This window comes from Centroberyx gerrardi, chromosome 20 (genome assembly GCF_048128805.1).
Source record: "Centroberyx gerrardi isolate f3 chromosome 20, fCenGer3.hap1.cur.20231027, whole genome shotgun sequence".
Taxonomy (NCBI): Eukaryota; Metazoa; Chordata; class Actinopteri; order Beryciformes; family Berycidae; genus Centroberyx; species Centroberyx gerrardi.
The window spans coordinates 7,452,603-7,479,458 of record NC_136016.1 but is presented as its reverse complement, the minus strand read 5'-3'; the positions used below and the strand labels follow the sequence as shown (position 1 = coordinate 7,479,458).

Here is a 26,856-nt window from a genome sequence, read left to right as displayed (position 1 = left end):
ATATTAATGTGCTCTTATCCAATCAAATGATTGACAAAGATGATGCTAAGCCAATCATGTGAATGGATTGGCTTTGTTTTCTCGTAAGATTTGATCACAGATTAATAAGACACCATAAAGTGTAGTGTATTGGAAGTGTACAAAAAAGTACAATGCAAAACGATGTCAGCATTATGTTCATAAAAGAACACAGAAAGAACATGAAAGAAAACGCGTATATGTATCTTTCAGGACCTTCGCCTCGCTCAGAGGCCGTCCTTACCGTAATTACACTACTTTATGCGCAACGAAATTCAGACGGCGGCTGGCTTGACCATGGTTTCGCACTCGGCGGCTCACGTTATCGCAGTCTTCTACCAACCATGAGTCAGTCTCCTTACCCTCTCCTTACAGCCTGGATCCACATTTTTCTTCTTAACAGCTCCTTGTTTTGCTCGGGAGCACAAAAAAACTGTAATTCGTGGTTTTTAAGTTTGTTGGCTGTGAAGCCCACCACACAACAGCTTTTAGGCATGTTTAATTTGGGCAATAATGACGATGATGTGCATTCAGTCACACAAAGTGAATGTAGAGCGGTGCAGTGATTTCCCCCACGATGGGTGTGCTGCATTCAGGGGCTCCTCGTAAGATCATACTTTCTAGATCGCCAGTTGTAAATACAACTTGTTGCGCGTTCAAGTAGCCTACTTTTGGTCGAAAATAATCACAAAATGGACTCGAACAAAAGTAGTGATCCGGTGGCTGTTATATTTTATCAAGACGCACAGAGCCACTTTGTAGCCGCAGAACGAAGACGAGAAAATGTGCATCATGTAGTCTAGCTAACTGATGTTAAAAACCATTTGTTAGCCATTTGTTGTTGTAGGCCTATTATGCATCACTACCATCAAATGTTGAAAAAACACTCAATTTTCCCAGTTCTATTAACCACTTTGAACTACCGCAGTTATGAACGAAACAATCGTTCATAACTGCGGTATTTCCGACACCAGTGAAGGCTGCATAAGTAAATAGCCTAATGTATTAGCCTAGTGAATAAACTCACTCATTTCACTGAAAACATTTACTAGCCTAATGAGTTTTAGCCATAATAAGAACTTCAAATGCCAAGTTATCAATTTCAGACAGTTTGTTGTGATAAAAAAGCCCGTGCTCGTGCACGGACATGACAGACCCGCTGAATCAACATAAGCCTCTCCCCGTCCCCCTGACTTTGGACAAAACTGAGCAAAGGTTAAACTGCAGGACGGAAACTAAGCTGAGGACCCACCCACTTCCAGACTGCTACACATACACAGACTGCACCCTGCCCATCTCTCTTCCTGGAACTGAAGTCCGTGTCGCTAAAGTAAGTTACGCTTTTGTATTGTTTTGCATTGCAAATGTCAGCGAAATATTACTCTGCATTATCAGGCACCAATACAATTCAATGTACTTAAATGTAGAATTCAACATTGAATTATCTAACCTTATCGTAGTTACTTATCTGGCAGTATAATGTAAACTAGCCTCGCCTAATGAAACAGTCCCACTATGTATTCAGCCTCTGAACCGCTGAACAGCAGCCAAGACTGGACTTTGCCGCCTTTAAACGAGTCCCGCGGGCATTTAACGAATTTTATTACTTAATCGTCTCTTCCTGTTTCCACTTTGCACCTAGACTGGATGCTAAATGCTACACTCACTGTAACTTCGCCCGAGTGGGATTATGTAACAACGACGGGGTCGGTACAGGCTTTAGCAAGAAAGATGTTGTGACGTTAGTGAACTGGCAGCACACTCTATAGTCATATTATGTATTGTGTATACAGCTGTTTCTGAAAATGGATCATTGCAGGCTAGAAACTGAGAGCTTGTTGGCGACGTGTTCAGAATTCACAGGCCCATCTAGATGCTTCGTCAATTTGGTGTTTTGTTGCCTTCAAGTGCTCCTCGAAAAATCGTAAACTTCCCAGTTCGAAAGTTGTAATTAAGACCGTCGTGCCCCTGCAGTGCTTTTTGTCAAAAGTGGTAATAAAATGGATCATGTAATAAAAGTAGCATTTGGAGGCTATTTGTTTATTTTAGAAATCAAGCGGCACTGAATGCAGTGTCAGAATGAAGAGGAGCAACGTACTGCATTAGGCATTAGGCCGTTTCAGTTTGAACAGACGATCCACAGTCATGTTCAAAAACACGCGCACACACACACACACACACACACACACACACACACACACATACAGCTGCTGGTATGTACACATCCACCCGCACGCACACACACACACACACAGACAGAAATATGTGACATAGATACAGCCATAGAATAAGAAAGAGGGAAAGAGGAGAGTGATAGACCAGTCACAGACAGCAGACAGCCAACAGAAAGGGTGAGCTGTACCCACACTAAACTGCACCAGTGCCACAGTTTGCACTCTCAGCAATCACACGCATTTTCTCCAGAAAATGCACCTTTCTAGTTGATGTTTACAATTGTCCAAAGACTGAAATGCACAGAAACTCATTGCTAAACAAAGACTGAAAATAGAAACATACAACAATACTAATAATTTGCACAGAAGGCTAACATTTAAGAATAAAATAACTTGCATTACCTTTACATGCCATCAATTGTTGGCACCTACCTATTGGGTTGGTCGTTCATATGTGCTCAGCTAGTAGTATGGATATTTCTGACAACACTTGAAGGCATCATCCGAGTATTCCAGGATCCCAGGGAGAAACCTGGAATGCTTAAACGAAAGGAGGGGGGCGTCTAACACTAAATGTCCTTCAGCAAGCGGTGTATGTGTCACCTCTAACAGACAATGCCACAGTTTCTAGCCCTGCAATTAAATTACCACTCATTATAGCTGTTGGGTATGCAAGTGTTTTGCTCTTTTAGTCAGTATTAGAGTAGTTAAATGAAGATTTCTATGGGATGATGCACCTTAATCTTGCATAGGCAGCTATGGATGGGATGGCATGGACAAAATCTTTTAAAACAGGGTCTGTGACCTAAAGTGTAACAGTTTTTTGGACCCTTGTTTTTGATTGCATAATGCAATGTTCACTGTAGTGTTTTTTGAGAAGGAGGAAGGAAAACTTGGACGGAAGTTTGAACTCCTCAAAACAATGAGCATGCTCTTATGTAATCATCCCATGCTTGGGGATCTAGACACATGGAAATTGTGAGTTTCTGTCAACATAATGGACTTTGCCTGTGACAATAACTGCACAATTTGAAAGCAATTATAGGGCACGTTAGTATGTAGTTAGTATGAGTATTTTTTCATAGTTTTTTAGTGTTTTATTGCCTTTTATCTGTTTTTGCTGGTCAGTAAGTAAGTAAGTAAGGCTTTATTTATATAGCACTTTTTAAAACACACAGTTACAAAGTGCTTCACACACAAAAAAAATATAAACGAATAAATAAATAAAGCAAAATGAATTACAATATAAAACACAGCACAATGAGAAATAGACCAAAATAAAACGAACAAAAACATACGACAGGGATAGAGATCTATAAAAAGGCTTGCTTATAAACCCAGTTATGCAACCTATCAAGTAAAATGGATAGTATCAAAGGCAGCAGTTAAATCGAGTAAAATAAGGATGGAATATTCACCTTTGTCTGCATGCATAAGAATGTCATTGGTCACTCTTAGTAATGCAGTCTCAGTACTATGCTTGTGGCGAAATCCGGATTGAAATTTGTCAAAGATGTTATGACCCTCACTCAACCAACTTCAGGAGTTGGTCTGTAACAACTTTTTCTAGGATTTTGGATAAAAAAGGTAGCTTGGAGATTGGCCTATAATTCTCTAACTGGGAAAAGCAAGTTTATTCTTGTAACAAGTCTTTAACATAAAAACAGAATACTTAAGATTTAGACATTAAATAGACGACCAATAGCATAAAAATTACTCTATACATCTTAAAATAAGTTGATCTAAGAAATCAAGTACACCTCAAAGAGACTGGCAACTGAGTGCATGCGGTAAAAGATTCCAAAAGGCAGTCCAATATTCACAATGGCAGCTCACATGGTGAATTTGTAGAATTTGGTCTCGATGGAGTGGTCAAACTGGGGACGAGCGCCAAATGCAGGCATGATCCAGAGAATGATGTTAGCTAGCAGTAAAAATGCACAGACTTCCTTCAGGACCCTTCTCTTCCAACTGAGATTTGAAGCCAGGAAGTTCCTGGGTTTATTGCTATTGATATCTATTCCCTCTGGTCCAGCTTGTAGATGGCACAGCCGACCACAGTGGAGACAGACATCAGGCTCACTATCACTACGTTCATTATGAAGTGAATCAGCAGGGCTTTGTTTCTCTTCTTCTGCTCCTCTTGTAGTACGCCGACCTCATACACTATGAAGGTTGCCAGACCTGCAACTATCAGGAGTATTCCTGCTACAGGTCCCAAACACACATCCTTTGGACGGAACTTAACGTGGTGGGCGTGGTCCTCCACTACTCAACCAACGTTTTTCCACATTACATATGCCATAGCAGAGGCGAAGAGACTGTATTCAATGTTGAAGGGGTACAGGTAGTAGAAGGCCTCTTTGAAGGTGTCACACGCCGAGTGACTGCATTTACACTTGCCATCTCCGTAGCTGGCTCTGTACATGCTGCCTGTGACATTCTCAAGGATTTCAGTTTGGTGGACCGATTCCTCGGTGACTGCAGCCATCCACAATACCAAATTAGTGGAAAGGGTAAGAGTAAGCCCACACCGAGTAAAATTCTTGTGTAGCTGCACACAGTCCTTGGCATGAATCCACAGGAAGTACGTCTGGACAAATAAAAATACAGCTTGCACAACAGGGAAGGCAACTTTGACAGCAGAGTCACAATGGAGATAACCCACATAGTTAGCAATCTTGAAAATGTCCGTGTTACCATGAACCTGACAGCCTGTGGAGTGTAACCTGCAGTAAACTCTTCTGAGGCTCTTGTCCAAAGGTGCAGCCCTTTAATGAACCTACAGGAGGGGAAGAGTGGAACAGTTTATTTGGCCCATGCTAAACGGGTGCAAAGTGAGGGGTTGGGGGGTGGATCCGGTGTTTTGCGTTATTTTCAGACCATTGTTTGAAAATCCCAGAACAATTTCCTGGTATGATTTTTTTTTTTCAGTTATTTATTATTATTGTTTTATTGTTTTACACACCTTTGCCATTTATTATCAGCTATGAAACATCTTCAGCCACTGTTGTGGCATTGCACAACCCTCTGAAGTTCATTATCTATGATAGCCCATATACATCACAGTAATAAGCCATGACTTCGTCTCACCTCTAGGTCCTGAAGATGAGCTACCCTGGATACCCTCCTCAGTCCGGTGGCTACCCACCACAGGCAGGGGGCTACCCGCCCCAACCAGGGGCATATCCACCCCAAGCAGGCGGCTACCCTCCAGCAGCAGGGGGCTACCCTCCTGCACAAGGAGGCTACCCCCCGCAGGCAGGTGGATACCCACCCCAAGCCGGGGGCTACCCTCCCACAGCAGGCGGTTATCCTCCAGCAGCGGGGGGCTACCCTCCCCAGGCTGGTGGCTTCCCTCCCGCAGCTGGAGGCTTCCCCCCTCAGGCAGGAGGCTACCCACCCCAGTCTGGAGCAGGAGGCTACCCACCCCAGTCTGGAGCAGGAGGCTACCCACCCCAGTCTGGAGCAGGAGGCTATCCCTCCATGCCTCAAGCAGGTGAGGCTCCATGTTGTCCACACTGTTGTCTGTTAATGGAGTCATTAGGACTTGCCTTTATTTGCCATTAGTTTCTTTCCACAAAATTAATGCACCCAGTAAAAACCTTTTTTATGATGAAATATCTCTGGTTTAGTTGTTAACCCTTTGAATGAAATCCCTCCATTTGAGTCTAATGTCAATATGTTCTGCAGGAGGAGGTTGGGGTGCAGCACCGTCTGGCCATGGAATGGTACATTGAACCATCTTATCTCACTCCTCACCTCTGCACTACTAAGTAACTAATAACATATGGACTGACTTAAGCTAAAGCTCTTATTTGCTCAAATCATCTTATCTACACCTTCTAAGTCCACCCCACCATGGCTGTTTGTTCTATATGAAGCTTGTCACCATGTACTTACCACTTACAGCTGTCCTCTGTTTGCAGCCAGGAGCAGCTCAGCAGGGATACCCAGGGGGCCCTGCCCCGGGCCAGCCCATGCCAAATTACCCCGGCGCCCCAGCAACTAACCCCTCTATGCCTGGATATGGAAGTGGTGCCCCTTCCATCCCACAGGCACCTGCCATTTCTGTATGCCTCTTCAAGCTTCATTTCTATTCATTCTACAGCTTCCTTCTGAAACTGTTTTCGGATGCACATACTGGTGAAAATACATCTGTGCCACTTTTCATTTACTGTGTTCTGTCTTAAAGTGCTTTTTGTTTGTTTTTGTGTTTTTATGAACAGAAAGGATACAGGGGTTCTATCAAAGACTTTCCAGGTGCTGATCCACTGAGGGATGTGGAAGTTCTTCGAAAGGCCATGAAGGGTTTTGGTCAGTAAATTATGTTCATTTGCGTAATTGATGTACACACTGTACATTTGATTAATGCATAAATCATTGAAATAATCCTTATTGAACATTGATGAGCAGTTTATTTGCCAGAATATCCCCTTTTGACATCCCCCTTTGACACCTCCTCCCTGGTCTTAATAAACCTCTTGAACAGGCACTGATGAGAACGCCATCATTGAACTTCTCGGAAGTCGCACCTCTAAGCAGAGGGTCCCGATGGTAGCTGCCTACAAAACTACTTATGGGAAGGTAAGATGCACAGAGAAACAGTTGAAATTGCTTCTGCGGGCACCGTATGGAAGTTATATCCAGCATGATCTTGTTTTTTCTTTCTTTTAGGATTTAAAGCATGATCTGAAGTCTGAGCTCACTGGAAACTTTGAGAGTCTGGTTCTTGCCATGCTGATGAAGCCTTCCCACTTTGATGCATCTGAACTCAGAGAGGCTATAAAGGTTGGAAGCTCAAGTTGTTGCTTCAATTTTGGTTTTGCAGTCCAAACCACACTGTGTGACTCATCATGTAATAGGAGGGAAAAAGGAGAATAAGAAGTTCCCTAAATGAGAGGAAAGTTCAGAGAAGTTGCATCATGGGTAATAACCAGTGACTGTTACAGTTACTGTAAAAGTTCATGTCCTCTTTCTGTGCAGGGTGCAGGTACTGATGAAGCATGTCTTATCGAGATCCTGTCATCACGCAGCAATGCAGAGATCCATGAAATCAATCAAATTTACAAATCTGGTAAGTTTTTGTCCTGTAATTTCTATTTTTAAATCAGGTTTCCATGGTATAAAACCATAATAGCTCTATAATTACCATGTACTCGCCACAGAGTGAGAGAATAGTGTTAGATTGTGTAATTGTGGTTGCAACCAGTGGTGTAATACATCTTCACACAGTTGTCTACTCCATTTCAGTAGGTTATTGATTAACCTTGATAAGACCTTCATTCACACAAAGTCCTGAAATTTATCTATTTTTGTCTAGATGCCATAATATTTGGAAAATACTTCCAATTATGTTTATATATCTACATTCTCAAAGGAGTCAAACATGAACAATTTCACTGTTATAAATGCCTAGAAATCTGCTGTTGTGTTAATGCAGCTGAACACATCTTGTTTCACTGGAACATAAACTATTTTACCAGATGGAAAACAAACAAGTGGCTCTTTGCAAGTTTCATAACCAATTGAAACTCAAAATGTTTACAAGCACTACCAATTTGAACAAGCCTCATAATGCCTGTAATGTGCCATGTTTAGCTACCTCATATTGTGTTTCTTAGGTTAAAGGATATCTGAAAGATATCCTTGATTCTATATTGATCAGATGCTTTTTTTTATTGATTTCCTAAAATGCCACACTTTCCTTGCAGAGTATGGAAAGACCCTGGAGGACGCCATCATCAACGACACCTCAGGCCACTTCCGCCGACTCCTGGTCTCTCTCTGTCAGGTACTGTAGCTGCTGCACAGTTTACAGTTGTGAGTTCAGTTTGTGTACACTTCAATTATTGACTTGCAATTGCAATCTTTCTTCCTCTCTCCAGGGAAATCGTGATGAGAGGGAAACTGTCGACATCGCCCTGGCCAAACAGGATGCCCAGGTACTGCTTTAAAGATTATATGGTTTTAGAACATTTGTGGGAACTAATGATTATGCTGTTATTATGTATACGATGTTCCTGTTCTTACGTGTGTGTGTGTGTGTGTGACAGAAACTGTATGCCGCCGGGGAAAACAAAGTAGGAACTGATGAGTCCCAGTTCAATGCCATCCTGTGTGCCCGCAGCAAGCCTCACCTTCGAGCAGGTGTGTATTTTAACGTGTTTGTCCTTCCTCAGCTTTATCGTCGCTCTTCCTCATTCACACAAAGTTCCTCATAAGACTTCTGCCTCATTTCGCCACGGTGTCATAAACACACTTGTTCAGCTTTTGGTGTTTCACAAAGAGGAATTTGCCAAAAGCTATAGAAGCATGGCTTTCATTTCATGCATTGATTACATTTATTTGTTATATATCTTGATAGTTCGCAGTGGTAGGTGACATTTCCTGTATGATATGATTATAACCATCCTGCCTATGACTCTTGCCTCTGTCAGTCTTCCATGAGTACCAGCAGATGTGTGGGAGAGACATTGAGAAGAGTATCTGCAGGGAAATGTCTGGAAATGTGGAGTCTGGCATGGTGGCTGTGGGTACGTTACAATAAGGCTTCCCTTTTCCAAACCTCAGACCAAACTGAGTGGTGTAGTGAACAAAATATGTGGCAATGCCAAAAATGTTTCTGTCTTATCTATTACTTCTATTCTATACCTGTTTGATCTTGTTCCTTGTTGGTAAAATGAAATTGGAGCATTTTCCTTACAATACATGGCATTTACCAGAGTATATATTAGAGGTTTTACTGAATAATACGTCACTTGTCCATTTGGATCTTTATAGATTTGAATTGAAGTGCACTGGTTCTAGTTACTAACATCAGTATTTGTTCCCATTTTCTAGTGAAATGCATCAGGAACACCCCTGGCTACTTTGCAGGAAGGCTCCACAAGGCCATGCAGGTATACTCATTGTATATGCCTCATTGTAAATATCACTTTGTAACACTTTGTATTTGGGCAGCAGGGTGGTGTAGTGAGTAGGGAGACCTCCCCTCAACCAGAGAATCTGAGTTCAACCCCCCCATGCCAGCAAGCATCCGCCCTGCTGAAGTGTCCTTGAGCAAGACACTGAATCCCTACCAGCTCTGATGTTGTTGTGGAAGAAGGGGAGGCAAAAGAGAATTTCCTGACAGGGATCAATAAAGTATCGCATTGTGATGTGTTGACAGGGAGCTGGGACCAAGGACAGGACCCTCATCCGGATCATGGTATCCCGCTCTGAGATGGATATGTTGGACATCAGACAGGAGTATGTGAAGACCTATGGCAAATCGCTGTACACTCACATCTCAGTAAGTCAAGTCAATAACATTATGGCAATAATAGTGTCAGTCACCTTGCTTTGTACCTTCTTTATCCGATAATAAGTTTGCCTGTAGCTGGATTTGTGGCTTAATTTCAAATTTGAAACAGGATTTTGAAGATGGTATCTCTCTCCCTCTCTCCCTCTCTCCCTCTCTCCCTCTCTCTCTCTCTCTCTCTCTCTCTCCATCTCTCTCTCTCAGGGTGACACCTCTGGGGATTACAAGAAGCTGCTGCTGAAGCTGTGCGGAGGCAGTGACTAGAGGGACAGGAAGACACCTCTCATAAGGACAGTATAGTAGTCCATGTTGTAACAGTGTCACAGGACCTTATATCAGCCTCTGATGCATGCAGTTAATGTTATTTTTGTTATGACACGCAATCAATATTAACTTTTTGTTTTCTACTATATTCAAAGACATGTTTAATTGTTTGCTACTGTGTTGTACTAGATGATTGCCAAATAGTAAATATATAGAGATATATATCAAGAGTTTTAAAGACGCAATAGATAACTTTTCACCATTAGGTGAAACATGAAAGCCTAGAGCAAAAAGTGGGTCCCTGAAAATTGCATACTTATGAATAGTCATATGTGACAGTACAAAAAATTTTCCTGGCACACACCTTCACAGACACATTCCTGACTGAATCATTGTCCAGATGGCATTTGCAACTTGCAAGGCCATGGTCAAGATACTATAATGCTACTGTGGGCATCAAACATCATAGACATTATCTAAAATGTCCAGTAACATACTAGCCTATCAGTCTACCTCAGTTTGTATTTACAGCTGACTAATTTTTCCTTTGGGGAATCAATACACTATCACAAAATAAGGAAATGTGAAGACAACAAGCTGGAGGAGAATATGTATTGCAGAGGGTTTTGAGAGAAAGTAAGCCGGTCTGTGCTGTGTTTCTGTTTTTAGGGTGAGGGGAAACATTTTAGCACATTATACTTAATGCATATTTAGATGTGTTTTAGGTAATGTTTACCTCATTGCCAAGCATTTCCACCGTATCTTACAGTGTCAATCATTTGTGGGTGGGTAGGCTCTGAGAATGTAAACAAAGCTGTGTGAGATTTCAACGATGCAGGGTTCGCCAAATTAAATAGAACTATGGATATCGCACATGAAATGCAAAGTAAATACATGTGGCCATTTGATGATGCCTTTAGGGTTAGGTTTACTGGTTGTCACAATTAATTTTATAGATGAATTTTGAACATAATAAATAAAGATCTTGTTCTGCAAAAGTTATCTACAGCGTCTTTAAAATGTTCATGCCAACTAACCAGAGCTTTACTCCTGCTTGCAAGTACATTTCCATTTCATCTTCATATCAGCTACATACTGCTCTTATTTTGCTTCTGATATGCAAACATTTCAATTCATTGTTCAACAGCTATAGACACAATGTTGCCTTTTATTGAATGCTGAAAACCCAAAGCCTATAGGGAAAATGTCATGCCTATGTCAGGGCTGCTATGTAAGCTACGTGGTTATATGATACGTCCATGTTTCACTATCTTTTGTCTTGCAATCAAACCATATCCATACTTGAATTAATACAGAAATATAATCATTACATTGTTCATCAATCAATATTGTGTTTATAACATTTCCATTCATAGAGTATCTGTTACTGGCTGTATGTTTTTTTGCCAGTAGAGGGCTCTTGGTTCACACACAGTGTCATTTCTTATAGGTGTGTGATCGCTATTGACTGCTGACTGAGTTTTGATTTAGAACTGAATAGCTATTGCACTAACTCTATGTTGCCATTGTCCCTGCAGTATGATAATGGCTCAGTCGTTGAATTTCAATGGATGCCTTTGCCATTTTGTAACATTTGCCATTTGATAGTTGTGCCGTCTCCTGAGACGTATATAAAGCCACCACTCAATTCAATAAAAACATTTTGACACATCAGGATTGTCTTTGTGAAACCGGATCATTGTTTGCATAAAACATTGACTGCTGATTCTCCACCGTGAGCCGGCGCACAATGAACAATTTGCATTTCAAAGCCAGTTCCACTTTCACCGCCTTGGCCTGTATTGTGACTGCAGCGAGCGAGTCAGCCCTCTTCTTCAGAGGAATATCAGCAGCACCTTCTGTCAAAAGGTGCAAGTAATACGGCTTACATAAGTGACTTCTCTGTGCGTGTGTCTTGCTCTATAATCTGAGAGGGGGGAAAATGTTCAGGTTTGCTTTACAGTTCATTGGCATGAGCAGTGGAGTGGCATAGCGCAGAGAGCTTTTCTGCAGGCTATAAATAGTGTTCCATATTGGAGACACCAGCAATGTCCTAAAGTCTTCTTTCTGTTGTGCTCGCTGGCCTTGAGCTGAGCTTCAGAGAGAGTCAAATGACTTCACTAAGCACTCACCTCTTCTACTCCATTCTCACTTTGCTATTTCTTATATATGCACAGAATGGAAAGCACATACCAGCCTAAGGACAAAGGGGGATAAATATTTGATGTGGGTATTTGTGTATTTTCTCTGTAGCAGCGACTGTTTGCCGTGATACCTCCTGAAATATATAGGTCAAAAGGAAACCGTGCCTCCCATTTGGTTTGTTTTTATTTTAACGCGGTGAGAGACAAAACAGAACACTTCCCCGATCCTGATTTCTAGAGTAAATGACTCTTAATTATTAACATGTGGACGTGATAGGGGCCTATTTGCCAGTGCTGTGCCCTTTCTGGGACTTTGATCACACACACACACACACACACACACACACACACACACAGGGTTACACTTTTTATTGGAGGTGGTGTCAGCAGCATGTGCTTATGGGAGCCATGCCAATCAATAATATCCGTCTGCGTCATCAGTACTGGTGGTAGACAGGAGCTGTCAAGGTCAGTCTGATGAGCTGTAGGCCTTCACACCTCCTCACACCCCTAGAGCTTTCTCTCTTCTTCTTAAGTGGTTTACAAGAGTTTCATTCCCAATTTGATGTATCCATCATTTGGAAAATATGACCCTTAATCTTACAAAATTTGAGTCCTTGGATGACAAAATTATTTTAATGGATACATAGTGTTTTGAAATAAAACTCTTAAAAACAGTAAACAGAAAACCATTTATCTAAATTAAGCATTTTTACCACTGATACACTCACAATCAGTCTATCTCATCTGAAACATTATAGGATTGTTTCACAGACTCAGATTAAGCATTGCCCAAGAATGAAAAATCCCACTCAATGCAGATCCCTCCCTATTGAAATGAATTTGGTCTACAATTTACCTTAATCCACATCTGCAGCACCGGCCTGTAATGTTACTACTGCGTTATAGACTTACACAATCAGTAAAGTAAGTATTGACCAAATAGTTGATTGGAGTGGAATTCCTCCAAACATCCAACGAGGAATGTGTGGTTAAGTGATATTTGGTTGCCAGGGACATAATCCTGCTTTAAACTTGCATGTGTAGGCTATAAGCAAATCACAAACCCAAGGATTAGATGAACAACACATGAGATGTAGCAGCAGATATCACTATCCAGTCTGCAGAAGTCGAAGCAATGCATGCTCCTGACGTTCATCTTCTGAATATGAGAATAAAACCCTATATCCAAACTGCTCCTTTGGTTTGTTCATGTTTTGTTTGTGTGTGTGCAGACTACAAACTTCCAACTAAAGAGGCTTTGAAGAATAGGTGCACACCCTATATCTGCCAGAATGACAGCATGTCACTATAAATGGCTCCCACTTCTCTTTATGTTCACCCTGCAAAACAGCACAGGTTTAAAGGGAATAGCCCCCATTCATAACTGGTGTGATGGTGTTAGGATATTTGCATAATTCCACAGCATTCCAGCTAGTTTTTCTTGGTGAGAGCCATATGGATTTCCCCTGTTAGGAAAATAAATTAGCTGAGTTGTTACATAATCAGCTGCATTGTTAAAGCTGTTTAGAACTTAAGTGGGACAATGTATAGGCACACTGTGGACCAAATTAAGCTTAAAAGCCTGGCCCAGTATACTTACTCCAGATGAGTATCATTTACAATCCCTATAGGCAATACACTGAAGTCCCATAGTAATATAGAGTATTATCAGTAATCATGGTAAAAGATCTCAAAGCAGATTTCCACATCCACATCTCTAGAGGTCAATTGTATCTCAGGGAATCTCATATATGACTTCATTCTCTACTTCCACTTAACCTGGTTGGTTTCTTAAGGATCTCAATCTCTGCAGATGTGACATCTGCCTCCAGTGAGAATCCTCTCCTTTGAGATCTGATGGATTATGTGGAGCAGAAGAAAGCTTATAGTGCGGTGCAGATGTGTCAGGGGACAATCCAGATGACAAATATGTTCTGGAGGTTCATGTAAGCATTGCAATCTCCTCTGAAAAAAAGACATCAAATCAATAAATGAAATCTAGGGCATTCTCCCGAAATAAATTGCATTCATTGCATAATGCACTGTAGTCTGTTACTGTATCAGTAGATATTCCCTTGGAGCAGTGGAGGCTCTGGGAAGTAAAGCCCAAATCAATCAATGCATGATTTGTAATGCTGTAATATTTACATAACTATACTAAAACTTGGGTCTCCCATTTGTTCATATATAGAATCCCTAACAAAAAAGAAACGAACTATAGTAACCCTATGATACATTTTAGAAGGATACACAGCAAAACAATAAGACCCTATAGGAATATTATAGTGATACCATAGGAGATAAAAATGCATGCAAGTACAATAAGATCACTACAAACTCACAGTAGCCGCTGTAGGAATACTGTAGTGATTTTTATTATAATGATTCCATTCCTTATAAATCTGAAAGGCTGTCCATAGTAATTATTTCATAACTTAAAAAGTAATATTACTGTAACCAGTCAGTTACAATCATCAACAAATTATGGAGCGCCCGCTATAAATAATATCAATAGATCACTATGAAAACCACGAGAAGGGAATATGCTTATATTAATTTATAGGAATATTATGGTGATTCAGTAGGAGATAAGCGCTATATAAATGTAATCAATTATTAATTATTATTATTAGTAGTATTATAAAATATATATATATAAGTATGATATGGTCACTATAAGCTCACTACTGTGAACCACGGACATGCTATAAGTCCCTGTAGGAATTGTATAGGAATATTATAGGATTTTTTCCAATATTATAGGAATACTATATAAATGTTATGGAGATACCATAGGAAAGAAATCCATACATTACGATAAGGTCACTATAAATTCACAATTGAATACCACAGACACATTATAACTTTCTAATATATAGGAATATTACGAATGTAAATGTAAAGTTTCGGTCGGTAAGCCAGGTGCGTCTGAAATAGGCCCCGCCCTCTTTTACCTTAAATGGCCATTGCACGGAAATATGATTGGCAGAGGGCTACAGCTGCTAAAACGGTGAGACATGGCGGAGTTTGTAGTCACACAGAGAGGGCTCTTAAAGAGTTGGTACACTTTTCAACATGTAGAAAGAACTTGATTTTGGGACGACATCGTCTTCGGAGCAAATGCAGAGCGGAGCTGAAGAGGTTTAGACGTCTTCCCAGGAAGGACGAACCGGTGGACCGACTACTGGAGCGGCGGCTGGGAAAATGTGTTGCTATTTCATCTTAGTGCAGTCAACAGCCTTGGGCAACAAATATGGCTACTTGTGTCTCCTTCAATTCGGGTTGAGAGCCGTCCCAACTTGGCTGTGCAACACAATTTCGGGGACTCCCGACAACACGCCGAAGTGAAGTTGACTACCAGACAAAGAAGTTGAAGCTGAATTTGTTTCAACGCTGGTCGCCTCGTATCGAGGAGGGCGAAGCGGGCAGAAGAGATGGAGTCCAAGCATAAAGAGTTGTTGGAGAAATGTTACCAGAACTTACTGGAGTCGATAACAGATGCAGACAGGGTTGTGGATGTTTTAGCTCATTCTGGTACTCTCAGCCAGTCTGAACGCTACGAACTGAGCCACAACTGCTCCTCCAACTCGGAAAAAGTGGACCTTCTCCTGAAGATGCTGATTAGTAAGGAGAGAGACCATTTCGCAGAGCTTTGCACGGCCCTGGAGAAGACTCACCCTCACCTGAGCTCTGTCCTTCTGAATGGCATTGGACCAGTGGACCACACAACTGGTGAGAATAGAAATGTTGATTACTTGTTAATTATCTTGTTAGAATTATGATTTGATGCATGCCATGCTGGATAGAAGCATCTGCCAGAAAAAAAAACACCATGTGTAAAATGTGTAAACAACATTGTTATTTTATAAGGATGCTAAAGAGCCATCACAGCAAATCTACAAGCCCCTATAGGAATAGTATAGTGATACCATAGGAGATGAAATACCATAAAAATAAGGTCACTCTAAACTCACTATTGAGTACCACAGACAACACTGCAAGTCCCTATAGGAATATTATGGTGACTTCTTGTTAGGGATCTAGTGGTCCAGTGTGCTTCATTTTGGGCTTGACCCAAGCTGGTTTCGATCCAGCTCAGAGCATGATCTAACATTCAGGATATTGACAATATGACAACTTGATGAAGGACAGGACTTTTCCTTTGGGCAAGAATGGTGAGAGAGAGAGAGAGCGAGAGAGAGAGAGCTGCACAATCATGTGACTTTATGCTCATTTACACTCACACTACTGTGCTTGTCTCCTTCCCATGTCACTAAAAGCATAGCCTGCTAGCTGTTTGTGAAAGTATTTAATGGACTTTAAAAAGGCTCAAACAATCCATGTAGTGACAGCAGGGTTGACTATGCTTTTATTGAAAGGGGGGTGGGGTGAAATCAATAACCCCTTGTAAAAATCAAATGAATGAGTGTAGAATTAATTTGGGTTCTTTTGTGTTTGGTACAGTGGGGATTGAAAGACCTGGGTTTCACTTCAGTGTTACCACAAAATGAATGCGTTTGTGCATATAGTGTTGAAAAGTCAAGTCACTATTCAGTATGACCTTTTACACATTTACCAAAATGTTTTAGAGCAGATCTGCAGAAAGCAATAAGCTATGCCTCTCCTTTTTATTCTATACTGACACATGGGAGTTTGGAGTTACACCATTAAGACTTTGTTTATTTGGGATAACAGGAGATATAGCCATATTACAGTAGGCCTACATTTTAACTTAGTATTTATGAAAGGAAATTGAATACAAATTCCATCTCCAAATTAATCTCTAAATCATCTAATCATTTGGATACCATTACAGTATGTTTTGTTTCTTCGTATGAAAATAACAACCTATTGTAGATGATACAATGATAAGATGGCATCACAGCCTCTAGCCTAATTCTATTTTAGGATGTATTTACTCCTCCCCACATCGCATTCAGTATAATTTGGGGGTAATTTTCTCTTGTGTGCTCATGAAAGTACCTCTTCCCATCCAGTGATTTGAGTGCCTCAAAAAAAATTTTTTTTTTCTCCCACAAGCTAAAATCCTAAAGCTACAGAAATACGCTTGTTCTGTTTAAAATGCTAATCAATTCATCTTCAAAGTCAATGTAAGCCAAACTGCTCTGATACTGTACTGTAACTGGCCGTAATTTGTATGCCAGTACTCCTCAATCTCACTTAGGGGACTAAATTCCTTATTGAAATATAGAAGTATAAGTAATGATAATAGCAGTAATGTATGCACACTGCCACATGGTCCTTGCTCAGCACCTCTTCTGCCCCTTTGCATTTCAAAAGAAATATTTGCATTGCTTGGTACTTTGTTCACTGCCAAGCTATCATGTCATACTCAGTAAGCTGACAGGATTCCAAGCCACTCTTGGTGAAGTGTTAATTATGCATTTATTCCATCCTCATTATTTATAAGAAAACTTAAGCTCCAATGTGAGTCAATCTTTCCTTAAACTTTTTCATTTTTGTGCCGCATTTCACAATCACGCACTGGCTATGAAACTGACTACTGATAGGGTATTTGAGTTTCTGCTACTGACGAGGTTTGTACATGAACATGTTTGAGGCTGGTGCAAGTAGTGTGGTGTAGTCTACAGCTCCCTGTTAGTAGTCACGCAGGCCACAAATGGGCTGAGCCGCTGTTAACTACTGGGCAGACAGGTTCGTCCACTGCACAGCCGAAAGCAGGGCCTGTCCCAGGAACAACAGGAGCTTGTTATAGCCTAAGTTTTCAATAATATGCACTGTCAGCACTCAGCAGCCTGCTCTGTCTATTTACTCTCAAGTCAACTCATATCCCAGAGGGTGTGAGCTAGATAATCTATGAAATTGAAACAAGGTGAGAAGAAGAACAGCGAGTGAGAGCCTTTGTATTTGTTTCCTAACCACAGCAGGTACTCCACTCCAGGTGAACCTGAACCTCAACAAAGGTTAAAACATAATAACTTTGTCATATTTTGAGGAGGGGAGATGTAAATGTAGCCTACTGACACGGTCATCGAGCCACTGGTAGAACTGCAAGAATTTCATCATGACGTGAATATGATGCGTGCACATATTGACTTGGCTTGGAAGGGGGTTGTAAAACCCTGGGGGCTCTTTGTTTTATTGTTAATAAACAGAGATATTCTATACTTTTATATAACCATAGCTCTGAGGCTTGACAGCAAAGACCTTTTGTTTTCAGACCATTCTCAGTGTCTCTTGAGGAACAATAAAATGACGGCAGCGCTTCAGAAGGGCGTGTGCGATGGCTTACTTAGAGCACATCCTCATGTCTGTGGTCCGCCTCACTTCAAATTGTGCCTGTGTGTTCGATAGTAGGATGGTAAAATACTTTGCTTTTGTTCCATTTCTTGATTAAGTGGGAGAGAGACGTTTAGAGAATCCACCACTGTCTCCATTAGCCTTAGCTGGGACCGCAAATAATAGCTAAATGCAGCAAGCATTTTACTGCAAAAACAAAACTCATGTGCTTTTATCTTGCATTCATACTCAGTAGTTAGTATAATTGGGCCTCATTAGGCCTTATATACTGGTAGATTTCAAAGGGTATTTCTTGTTATGAGGAAAAAAACCTGAGTTTTAAGAGTTTCACGTGAAAGGAAAATGCCCCCTAATAAGAATTCACAGATGTTATTCGAATGATCTTGGACAGCCCAATCAATATTTTTGAACATGATCTACCTTTTTCCCCGAAAGTAGAAGGCAAATAGCCAAGACTCCAATCTGTGGTTTATCAAGGGCCACTTTATGGAGCTGCTCCATCAATAAATGAGAGAAAAGACTGACCTAATGAACTCATACAGTAGAAAGAGTGTTTGAGCTTTTACACCCCAAATGAAATGTAACTTATAGTAGTGCTTTCAGATCTGAGTAAGAACATGTACCCATATCTGTGGAAAATCACTGTGGGTAGTGGCACAGGGTCCACAAAGTGTTTCAGTTATCAGTGGAGCAGCTCCAGACGCGTCTTTAGATGACATCACAGGTTAGTCTTGGCTCTGCTGTTTTCAGCGTCGAGAGATACAATGTTCCATTGTAGACTAAACTCTCCAATAACAGAGGAAATAAACAAATCTGAAATGTTTGAGTGTAGACTTTCACTTTTAAGAATTGAAACTTGAGTTTGTTCCTGCTTGATGCATTTCTCTTCCAGATTTCCATTCTGTTTTCCCTGAACATTCTAGGTCTAGTCAGTTTCAGAAGAGCACAGAGTGGCTCTGACTGTAGCAAAGTGATCAACCCAAATGAGATACTTGAGCGGTGAGGGTCGGACCGCAGTGAGGTCCAGGTCACATGACTTCCAAGAAGCAGAAAAGTGAGTGAGCAATTCCACAGTGAACCTTGTCCATTGTGACACTCACTGCTCAAACAGACTCATGGGAAACTTAAGCTAGAGAGAGAACAAAGAGAGCTTGATCCATGGGATGCCACGGTTCCTGAGGCACATCACTCTTTCTTTTTTTTTTTTTTTTTCTTTCAGTCCTTCGCTGGGAAAAAAGAGGGGTGAGCCATGTTAGCTGGGTTCCCTCCAGTTTTAATCAAACCCATAGTCTCCTTTAGCTAGTGGGAACACAGCCAGCCAGGGATTGATTTAGAGCACTGGGACGTGGGTAAATAGAATTGTTTGTCATGCTCCTGCTCCGAGTTGAGTGTTAGACCTTATATCAGGGGTTGGAAGTTGCTGATTTAACTGAACTATAAGCTGTTCATCCCAGAGCCAAGTTAGATCTCAGTGAATGTGCACACCACTGGCTTTTTGGTCAAGAGTTGTGGATGTCTATGGCTTTAAGATGACACGGGAGTGCGTTCAAAATCTCAAGCGTCATTAAAATTCTCACAGCTTGCTCTGAGGCACTTCTGTCACAGGTTCAGATGTGTGAAGGCACTTAATGTCTTTTTCTAGAAAGTTCACATTTGATAGAAGGAGTAAACAATTGGGAGTAGCAGGAGTAAGATTCTTTTCCAGATTGAGTTTTACCATGGTTTGTAAGCGTGTATTGTGCTCACAACATTGTATTTTTGCATGACGTTTTTCTATCATACTCTTAGGCTCTTTACTGTACAGTTAATTATGAATTAGGCTACAAAGGAAGGGGCTTTCAGAGGGGGACTGTGTGGTGTTGTCAGCGGAGATGAAAGGAGAAGCTCTGAGGCTGCAGTGCTGAGCCTCTTTGGGGCCCTGGCTAGTCTATATTCAAGCTCCCCGGCCTACTGATAATTAGCCACACTCTGCTGTCAGGCCCACAGGGCTGTCATCCGAAGTTGGGGAAAGTCCCACCTTATTATCCCTCCAACCGGTCTTTTTTGAATAAAGCCCCCGAACGTAACCCAAGCCGCAGAGCCTTGATGTACTATACAATGCTGGAGATAATCATCTGACTATGATGCAGGAGACGTGGTAGCATGCACTTGGAGCTGACTTTAATGTTTTGTCCCCCCTCACAGGGTCCACTTACAGCGTCTTGTCCACTATGCCGTCGGACTCGGAAAGCAGCAGCTCTCTCAGCAGCTTAGGTGAGTCTGGCGCTCATGGTAGTATTCAGGTGTCAGTTGCAATAATGCTGTCATAGAAATGCATTATCTTTCTGGAAAAAGGATAACTGTGTGCCAAGGAACCAACCACCGTGATATACATGGATATAATACTCATTGGTTGCTCCCCGTTTAGACTCTGAGCACATGCAAGTGATTACACAGATGTGAAAAGGATTTAGAAATGCACCCCCCCCCCAACTACACACACACACACACACACACACACACACATATACACACAGAGACCTGTTTTATTTAGCTATTCTCTCAGGGAGAGAGGATTTGACTGGTCCATGCCACTGAAAGGGGAACAGAACCTTGATTTCTTGATTTGTCATCGGTGGGGTAATTATTGTGGTCTAAACACAAGGAAAACTAGTGGTTGGCATAAGCACTCACAAGCATTAACTTGAAGTTAATAAGTACCACATCTCTTATTATTACACTGATTGCAAAAAAAAACAAACCACTGATTAAAGATTATGCGGTGAGATAATAGAAGAAGGTGCTTCCTTGTTTACTTTTAATTTTCAAATGTTTTTTCTGATATTTTTGACAAATATTTCCTTATGAGCTAATGTGTTGGGACTTTTTTTATAGCTTCAGTTAACGCTACTTCCTCCATCATCTGAGCCTTGTAAATAGCACTTGCCGCCAGTGACATGCTGACTCACACAGGTACTCCTGGTCAAGCCTCATCACCTCCGCCTGCCCACATGGAAAGCCGCCAGATGAGTGAGAAGATGGAGACGGTCCTGTTCCAGCTTAGGCATGTGACCCGCGAGAGGGACGAATTACGCAAACGGCTGGCCCTCTCTTCACCTGGAACCACCTTCGATGACTGCAGGTACTATACTGAGCTCATGCACTCAGCCCACTTTCCAAAACAAACATTTATGGAGAGACACTGTGATCCAGTGTATACCTACACTTGGTGACTAGAAGGATCTCGCCTTGTTCAACTTTTAAAAGCATCTAAAAACAACTGGAGTAAGTACTTACTTCACTTGACGTGACGCAAAATTGTTTTTAAATATGCTCAACTCTGTAAAACAAGGGGTAAGCATACAATTTTAATGATGCTTCTCTTCCCCACTGTTCCCATAAGCACAAAGTCTGTATGCTTTTATCTCACTTATGCTTCTGCCATCCTCCCATGTGGCTTGATTTTGATGCGTCATACTGTTTTGTCTCCTTATTTCCCCCGTGTGAGACAGACCAAACTCCAAAGCAGGTCATGACTACGAGCGTCTGAAGCTGCAATGCATGAAGGCAATGGCAGACCTGCAGTCCCTGCAGAACCAGCACAGCACCACCCTGAAGAGGTGCGAGGAGGCTGTGAAGAAAGCGGACTTCTACCAGTGAGTAGAAAGCCATCTACAGTGCCTTCATACATTTTTTAACAGACGGCGCATTTGTGTTGCGTGCTCTCGCACTCAGCCTGCAGGGTTTTAACCTGTATTTGGTCCCTCCTATGACACAGTCACAGCAGATTGCATTGAACAGATTTTATTTTTGCGGGAGTAATAGGGGTGAAGCCTTTGTAACAGCCCAAAAGCTGCCAAGTTAAGCCATGAAAAAAAATGTTCCAACTTTTAAATTTCATCATTGTGATTGTCTAAAAAACAGTTTTTACTGTCTTTTCGATAGTATATACAGTCTAGAGTTGTCTTTTCAAACCAAAGGTTGTCTTTTCAAACCAAAAGTTAAGACCAGAGACCGAATTACTCCACTAAAAGTAATGTCCTGCTCAATCCCAGGAGAGTTCATGCCGAAGCGTGCTCCATAATCATCATCTGGACACAGTGGGCATGGCGTGGCATCTGTGCCATGAGGATAATGCTACCAACGGACCATTTGTTGTCCCATGAAATAAGCTGTGCCGACTTGACGTGAAGGGGAGGCTGGTCCATTTGTGTGATTTAATGATGCCATACTGTCTCCAAAGTGTAGGGAACCAACAGCTGGCTGCAATGCAAACAGACAGATGAGGGATTATTGCCATGTTTAAGCCTCTCCCTCTGGGCCCTGTTTGCGCATCAGAAAAAGTCTTTATTTACTACCACCCTGTCTGCCTCGCTACTTGCCCATTCACATTAAAACACCATTCCCTGTGAACTGGAAGTCATTTAAATCATGTACATCACTGATGGATGAATCATACTTGCATCAATAAGCCAGTTAACTTATAGGCTAGCATTAGCACGCAGATACACACCCTACAATGATACAGTAATAATGGAGGATTTCATTGTTCATCTTAGTAATTCATACTTGTATAGATATCAGTTAAGCAGTATTACACAACAGGGTATTTTTACTGTTAACACTGGCACAACAGTGATTAACAGCACTGAAGTAGCAATAAGACGTGAAAAGTATAGCCATGAGTGTAATATTGCGATGATACAAAAAAAGATTACCATGTAATTCTTTCATGCAACAGTATCTAATCATATCGGGGGAAACTAGAGGGTTCATAAACTAGTTCCTTAGTCACCTATCAGGAACTGCTCCCTAGCAACCCAGAATGAACTCCCTAAACAACATGTGGCATATTAACTAGCTTATTTGACTTGCCAGCGGTTAAAGCCTGTCTTTTAAATGAGGAACACAAACTATCATGTATTTGTTTATTCAAACTAGTAACGTGCAATTTGGACTACAAGGATACAGAACAACATATTATTACTAACTCATCATGAAGAGTATATCAAGAAAATTGTCTCAGCATAGCTAAAAATAACCGTTATACACAGATGTTGCGGAAGTGTTTAATCATGTCTGTTAATTTGTACGAATGGCGGAGTGTTATTTATGGTGACAGTGAGGCATAGTTCTTTTTTTTTTTTTTGCACGACTAGGAGTGCTTTAATGCTGATTTTAAGCATGGCTGAACTAGCTATTTAACCGGTCAGATTGCGTGACTGGAAGTGCCCATCGTATAATTGTGCATGCTATGTTATCTCCTCAGTACGCTCCACAGTCGTCTGGTGAGCGAGCAGGCCCAGCTGAAAGAGGAGCTGGAGGCGGTGAGACAGGACAACATCCAGCTGGTCAGGGAGCACAACCACGTCAAGCAGGCCTGCGAGGAGCTGAGGAGGCTGCATGACGACGACCAGAGAGAGGTGGCTGACATGAGGATGTTGCACCAGCAGGTACCTACGTAGCTGGCACTCCATCCACATTCAGTCTTACACACACAAATGCGAATAAACGGACCTGCACAAACACTCCTATTCACAAAAAAAGCACAGACGCATACTCGCACGCAAGTGTGTGCACATAATGCACACACACACTTCCATCTCTGACCGCCCTTGAGATGCAATCACCCATTTGGTTCTTGACATTTGAGGCAGAAGTCATTTTATTTGCCCCTCTGTGACCATTTGTTCCAAGAGGACGGCATCATTCATAGAAACAGGGTCAGACAGGCTTGTTTCTCCGATGTCTCCATGGATCAGAAATTCTTTCAAATTAGATAAATGACCTAACCTGTATCTGCCATTGCTACTCTGTGTGACATATTCTGGGCCTCGTTACAGTCAGGAAGGTCAGATCGTTAAATGTCTGCAATACCTTACATGACCATGGGGAATGTCTTATATGGCATTTTGATAAGAAGGGCAAGGATACATGCCTCATTGTCTCCATACTGTGGTGTTTATGAGCTTATGTCATGATTAGTTTAACTACTATTCAGCGTCATTCAAATTAGGAATCAAATTAGCCCAATGATGTCAATCCAAACTAGGCCATTACTGTGAAGTTGTTAGATGCCGGTGACATACTCCAGACCTCATGTAAAAGTCGTCCCAGTGTCTGCTCTAGCTGTTTGGCACTCTGTCCATAATTTGTATCATATTCTGTAGTCATTTCCTGGAAAAAGGAAAAGCCATTAGAGCAGAGATTTTGAACAGTTTATCTGCGTGGTTTTTAGGCTAGAGTTACTTAATTTAGCGCTAGGACCCTGACCCTTGGTTAAATGCCTTATGTCATGCGAGTTATTTGACATACTGTTCCAGTGTGGGAATTAACTGGGAAGGTTTCCTCCTTTTGATCTCCAGCGCTAAGAAACAGAGTTGCAGTTTAAATTCTATAAATATAGCACCAGTGAGGCACCACAGTTTTTATAGTTGTTCATCCATTACACGAAAGTGCTATTACACAGTGAAAAATGTGTGTTTTCAAAATTGCTTCAAAAACAGCTCTCATACAAGAGGAATGGCAACTGCTATACACAGGCAGAATCTGGCTTTAAATCTTGCTTTGAAACAATAGAGGGCTTAAGACTATATGCTATGTCTAAAGAAATGTCGTTATTTTTCTGTGCTAGGGCATTGTTTATTGTTTATGTACATTAAAGACTTGATTATTTACATTAGGCCCACCTGAATTTTAGACGTAAGAGAAGTTGAATAAGGTTACCCTTCATGGCCAAACCTTTTGATATCTTTATATAATAACAGTGAAGTACTTGGTCAATGAGATGCATTGCATAAGGAAATTGGGTCATGTTGTTTCTACAGCATCCCTATTCAACCTATTCAAGTGCACCGCAGATGAATGGCTTGAGTAGTCCTTGTGCCCCCCCTATTCAGCAAGTGACCTGAATGATGTAATTTCCAGGTGATGAGAGAGGGGTCATCTGATGTTCTCAACAAGCTGTACGACACGGCCGTGGACAAGCTGGAGGCCATGAAGAGGGACTACGAGGCACTGAGGAAGCGCTACAATGAAAACACGGCCAGTCACAACACAGACCTGAGTCGCCTGGAGCAGGCCGAGGAGGAGAACCACAGGCTGCAGAAACAGGTGGACATGCTGCTGAAGCAGAGGGATGCTGCCATCCACTACCAGCAGCAGTACTCCTCCTCCATGAGGAGGTAAGGCTGGAGCAATCAAACCCATGCACACACACACACAGTCACAAAACCAGCAGCACTGGCCTTCCCCTAGGAGGAGATGGAAGACACACACAGAACCAGCAGCAGTAAACAAAGCCTAATGACTACCAGCAGTAGCAGCAAACTTTGCTACATACTTAATACATGAGATCAGTGTCAGTCAAATCTGCACACTATGAAGCGCTCAAAGTAATCTTAATCCAAGACAGATGAAGCTTTGCGGATGGGCAGATGCTACCTCATTTTAACATTCCCTTTGTGATTCTGAGAGTGCAAGCAGGGTCACTTGGTGGTGTTGTTGTCTGTCTCGGTTCTTAGCAACCCGTTATGTTTTTAGTGTTGTGTTTTGTTTGCACAAGTGTTCATTCACAAAGGATAAGAATTATAATGGGCGGTAAAACTCAACACCTCCCACCCCACCATCTTTTTCCTGGCTCCAGGTTTGACACCACGCAGCAGGAACTCTCCAAGGCCACGACCCAGAACAAGGAGCTGCAACGTGAGATGGAGCGGCTGCAGTCAGAGGCCACGCGGCTCAAGACCCAGCAGCTGAAGGCCGCCAAGGACTGCGAGAAATACAAGGAGGAGCGGGACTCTGTGTTCAATGAGTACCGTCTGATCATGAGCGAACGGGACCAGGTGATCAAAGAGGTGGACAAGCTTCAGACGGGGCTGGAGGTGGCAGAGGCAAAGCTGAAGAACACCTCTTCCGAGAGACGGGTGGCCAGCGAGGAGCTGGAGGCTCTCCGACAGGTAACAAAAGGCTGAAAGAAGTACTTAGTTAGTGCCATGCAGTTAAGAATTAAATTAGGTTTGCTGTGTATTCATTATAGCATATTACATTAGGGCCTGGGTGAATAATCAATCCTGTTTGGGTGGAGGGGTGGCAACAGCTTTAAAATAATTACAACATTAAATACACAATCGCCGCTCCAAATTAACAAGGTTCCTTTCCATGCTGTATGCTACGTGTTGAAACTCAAGATATTAGTTCACACAGTGACTGTGATTGACATTGTGTGTCAACCCCACAACTTAAGCAGCTAAACCTATTGATGAAAACATGATTTTCAGCATATATGTCTATTACAAATGCAGCAAATGTAGCTGAGCTCAGTTGTGGTATTTTGACTGGGTAAAAGTCATCAGATTATCATTGGTGTATCATTGGCTACAGTATTGGGCGAGTTGCCTAGCAAGTAAAGAAAATTCCAGGAGTAAAAGTGGGAAATATGAATAGACGGCCTGTTTTTTATTATATTATTTTATTTTATGTTTTTCAAGCAATTGGCCATGGTAAGTAAAAAGTTGAAGGTATGCTGTTATAGGAAAAAATAATAATTTAGTCATTCACCTATTGGCCGTACCTTGTTCTGTGTTATGCCACATGTATCAAGAGGTCGCTGAAAATGCTGAATGAACATTCTGTCATAACAATCTGTCACAACCTTTTAATCGCTCTCTTGATATAATGCTCAGTAGCT

At 41.6% G+C, this 26,856-nt stretch overlaps 2 protein-coding genes and 1 pseudogene across 3 annotated transcripts in view; 2 read left to right on the top strand and 1 right to left on the bottom strand.

Annotated features, from left to right (window-relative positions):
* Positions 1-1,289: 1,289 nt before the first annotated feature.
* LOC139918368 (annexin A4-like) lies at positions 1,290-11,431 on the top strand. 2 transcript variants are annotated; one of them, XM_071907724.2, is made up of 15 exons: positions 1,290-1,348; positions 5,292-5,691; positions 5,886-5,923; positions 6,122-6,265; positions 6,422-6,509; positions 6,685-6,779; positions 6,870-6,983; positions 7,179-7,269; positions 7,907-7,986; positions 8,081-8,137; positions 8,249-8,342; positions 8,633-8,728; positions 9,036-9,094; positions 9,364-9,486; positions 9,700-11,431. In XM_071907724.2, exons 2-15 carry the CDS (start codon positions 5,301-5,303, stop codon positions 9,757-9,759), a joined length of 1,530 nt encoding a protein of 509 aa, XP_071763825.2. In that variant the 5' UTR covers positions 1,290-1,348; positions 5,292-5,300; the 3' UTR covers positions 9,760-11,431. The 2 variants fall into 2 exon arrangements, with proteins under 2 accessions (XP_071763825.2, XP_071763832.2); XM_071907731.2 differs by lacking the exons at positions 1,290-1,348; positions 6,122-6,265.
* LOC139918450 (proton channel OTOP2 pseudogene) lies at positions 4,025-5,169 on the bottom strand (annotated as a pseudogene).
* A 3,718-nt stretch (positions 11,432-15,149) lies between the features above and the next one.
* Positions 15,150-26,856, top strand: part of LOC139918449 (disks large homolog 5-like) — a 29,432-nt gene continuing 17,725 nt past the window's right edge. The window contains exons 1-7 of the mRNA XM_078290883.1: positions 15,150-15,638; positions 20,373-20,441; positions 21,141-21,309; positions 21,680-21,823; positions 23,437-23,620; positions 25,095-25,351; positions 25,813-26,125. Of these exons, the coding sequence (XP_078147009.1) occupies positions 15,341-15,638; positions 20,373-20,441; positions 21,141-21,309; positions 21,680-21,823; positions 23,437-23,620; positions 25,095-25,351; positions 25,813-26,125 (1,434 nt within the window). The 5' untranslated portion in view covers positions 15,150-15,340. The remainder of the gene's footprint in view (positions 15,639-20,372; positions 20,442-21,140; positions 21,310-21,679; positions 21,824-23,436; positions 23,621-25,094; positions 25,352-25,812; positions 26,126-26,856) is intronic.

Coding starts and splice junctions, on each gene's coding strand:
- LOC139918368 (XM_071907724.2), top strand. CDS start 5,301: ATGAGCTACCCTGGATACCCTCCTCAGTCCGGTGGCTACCCACCACAG. Junction 7,270..7,906: donor CAATCAAATTTACAAATCTG/GTAAGTTTTTGT, acceptor CTTTCCTTGCAG/AGTATGGAAAGACCCTGGAG. Junction 8,729..9,035: donor GTCTGGCATGGTGGCTGTGG/GTACGTTACAAT, acceptor CCCATTTTCTAG/TGAAATGCATCAGGAACACC.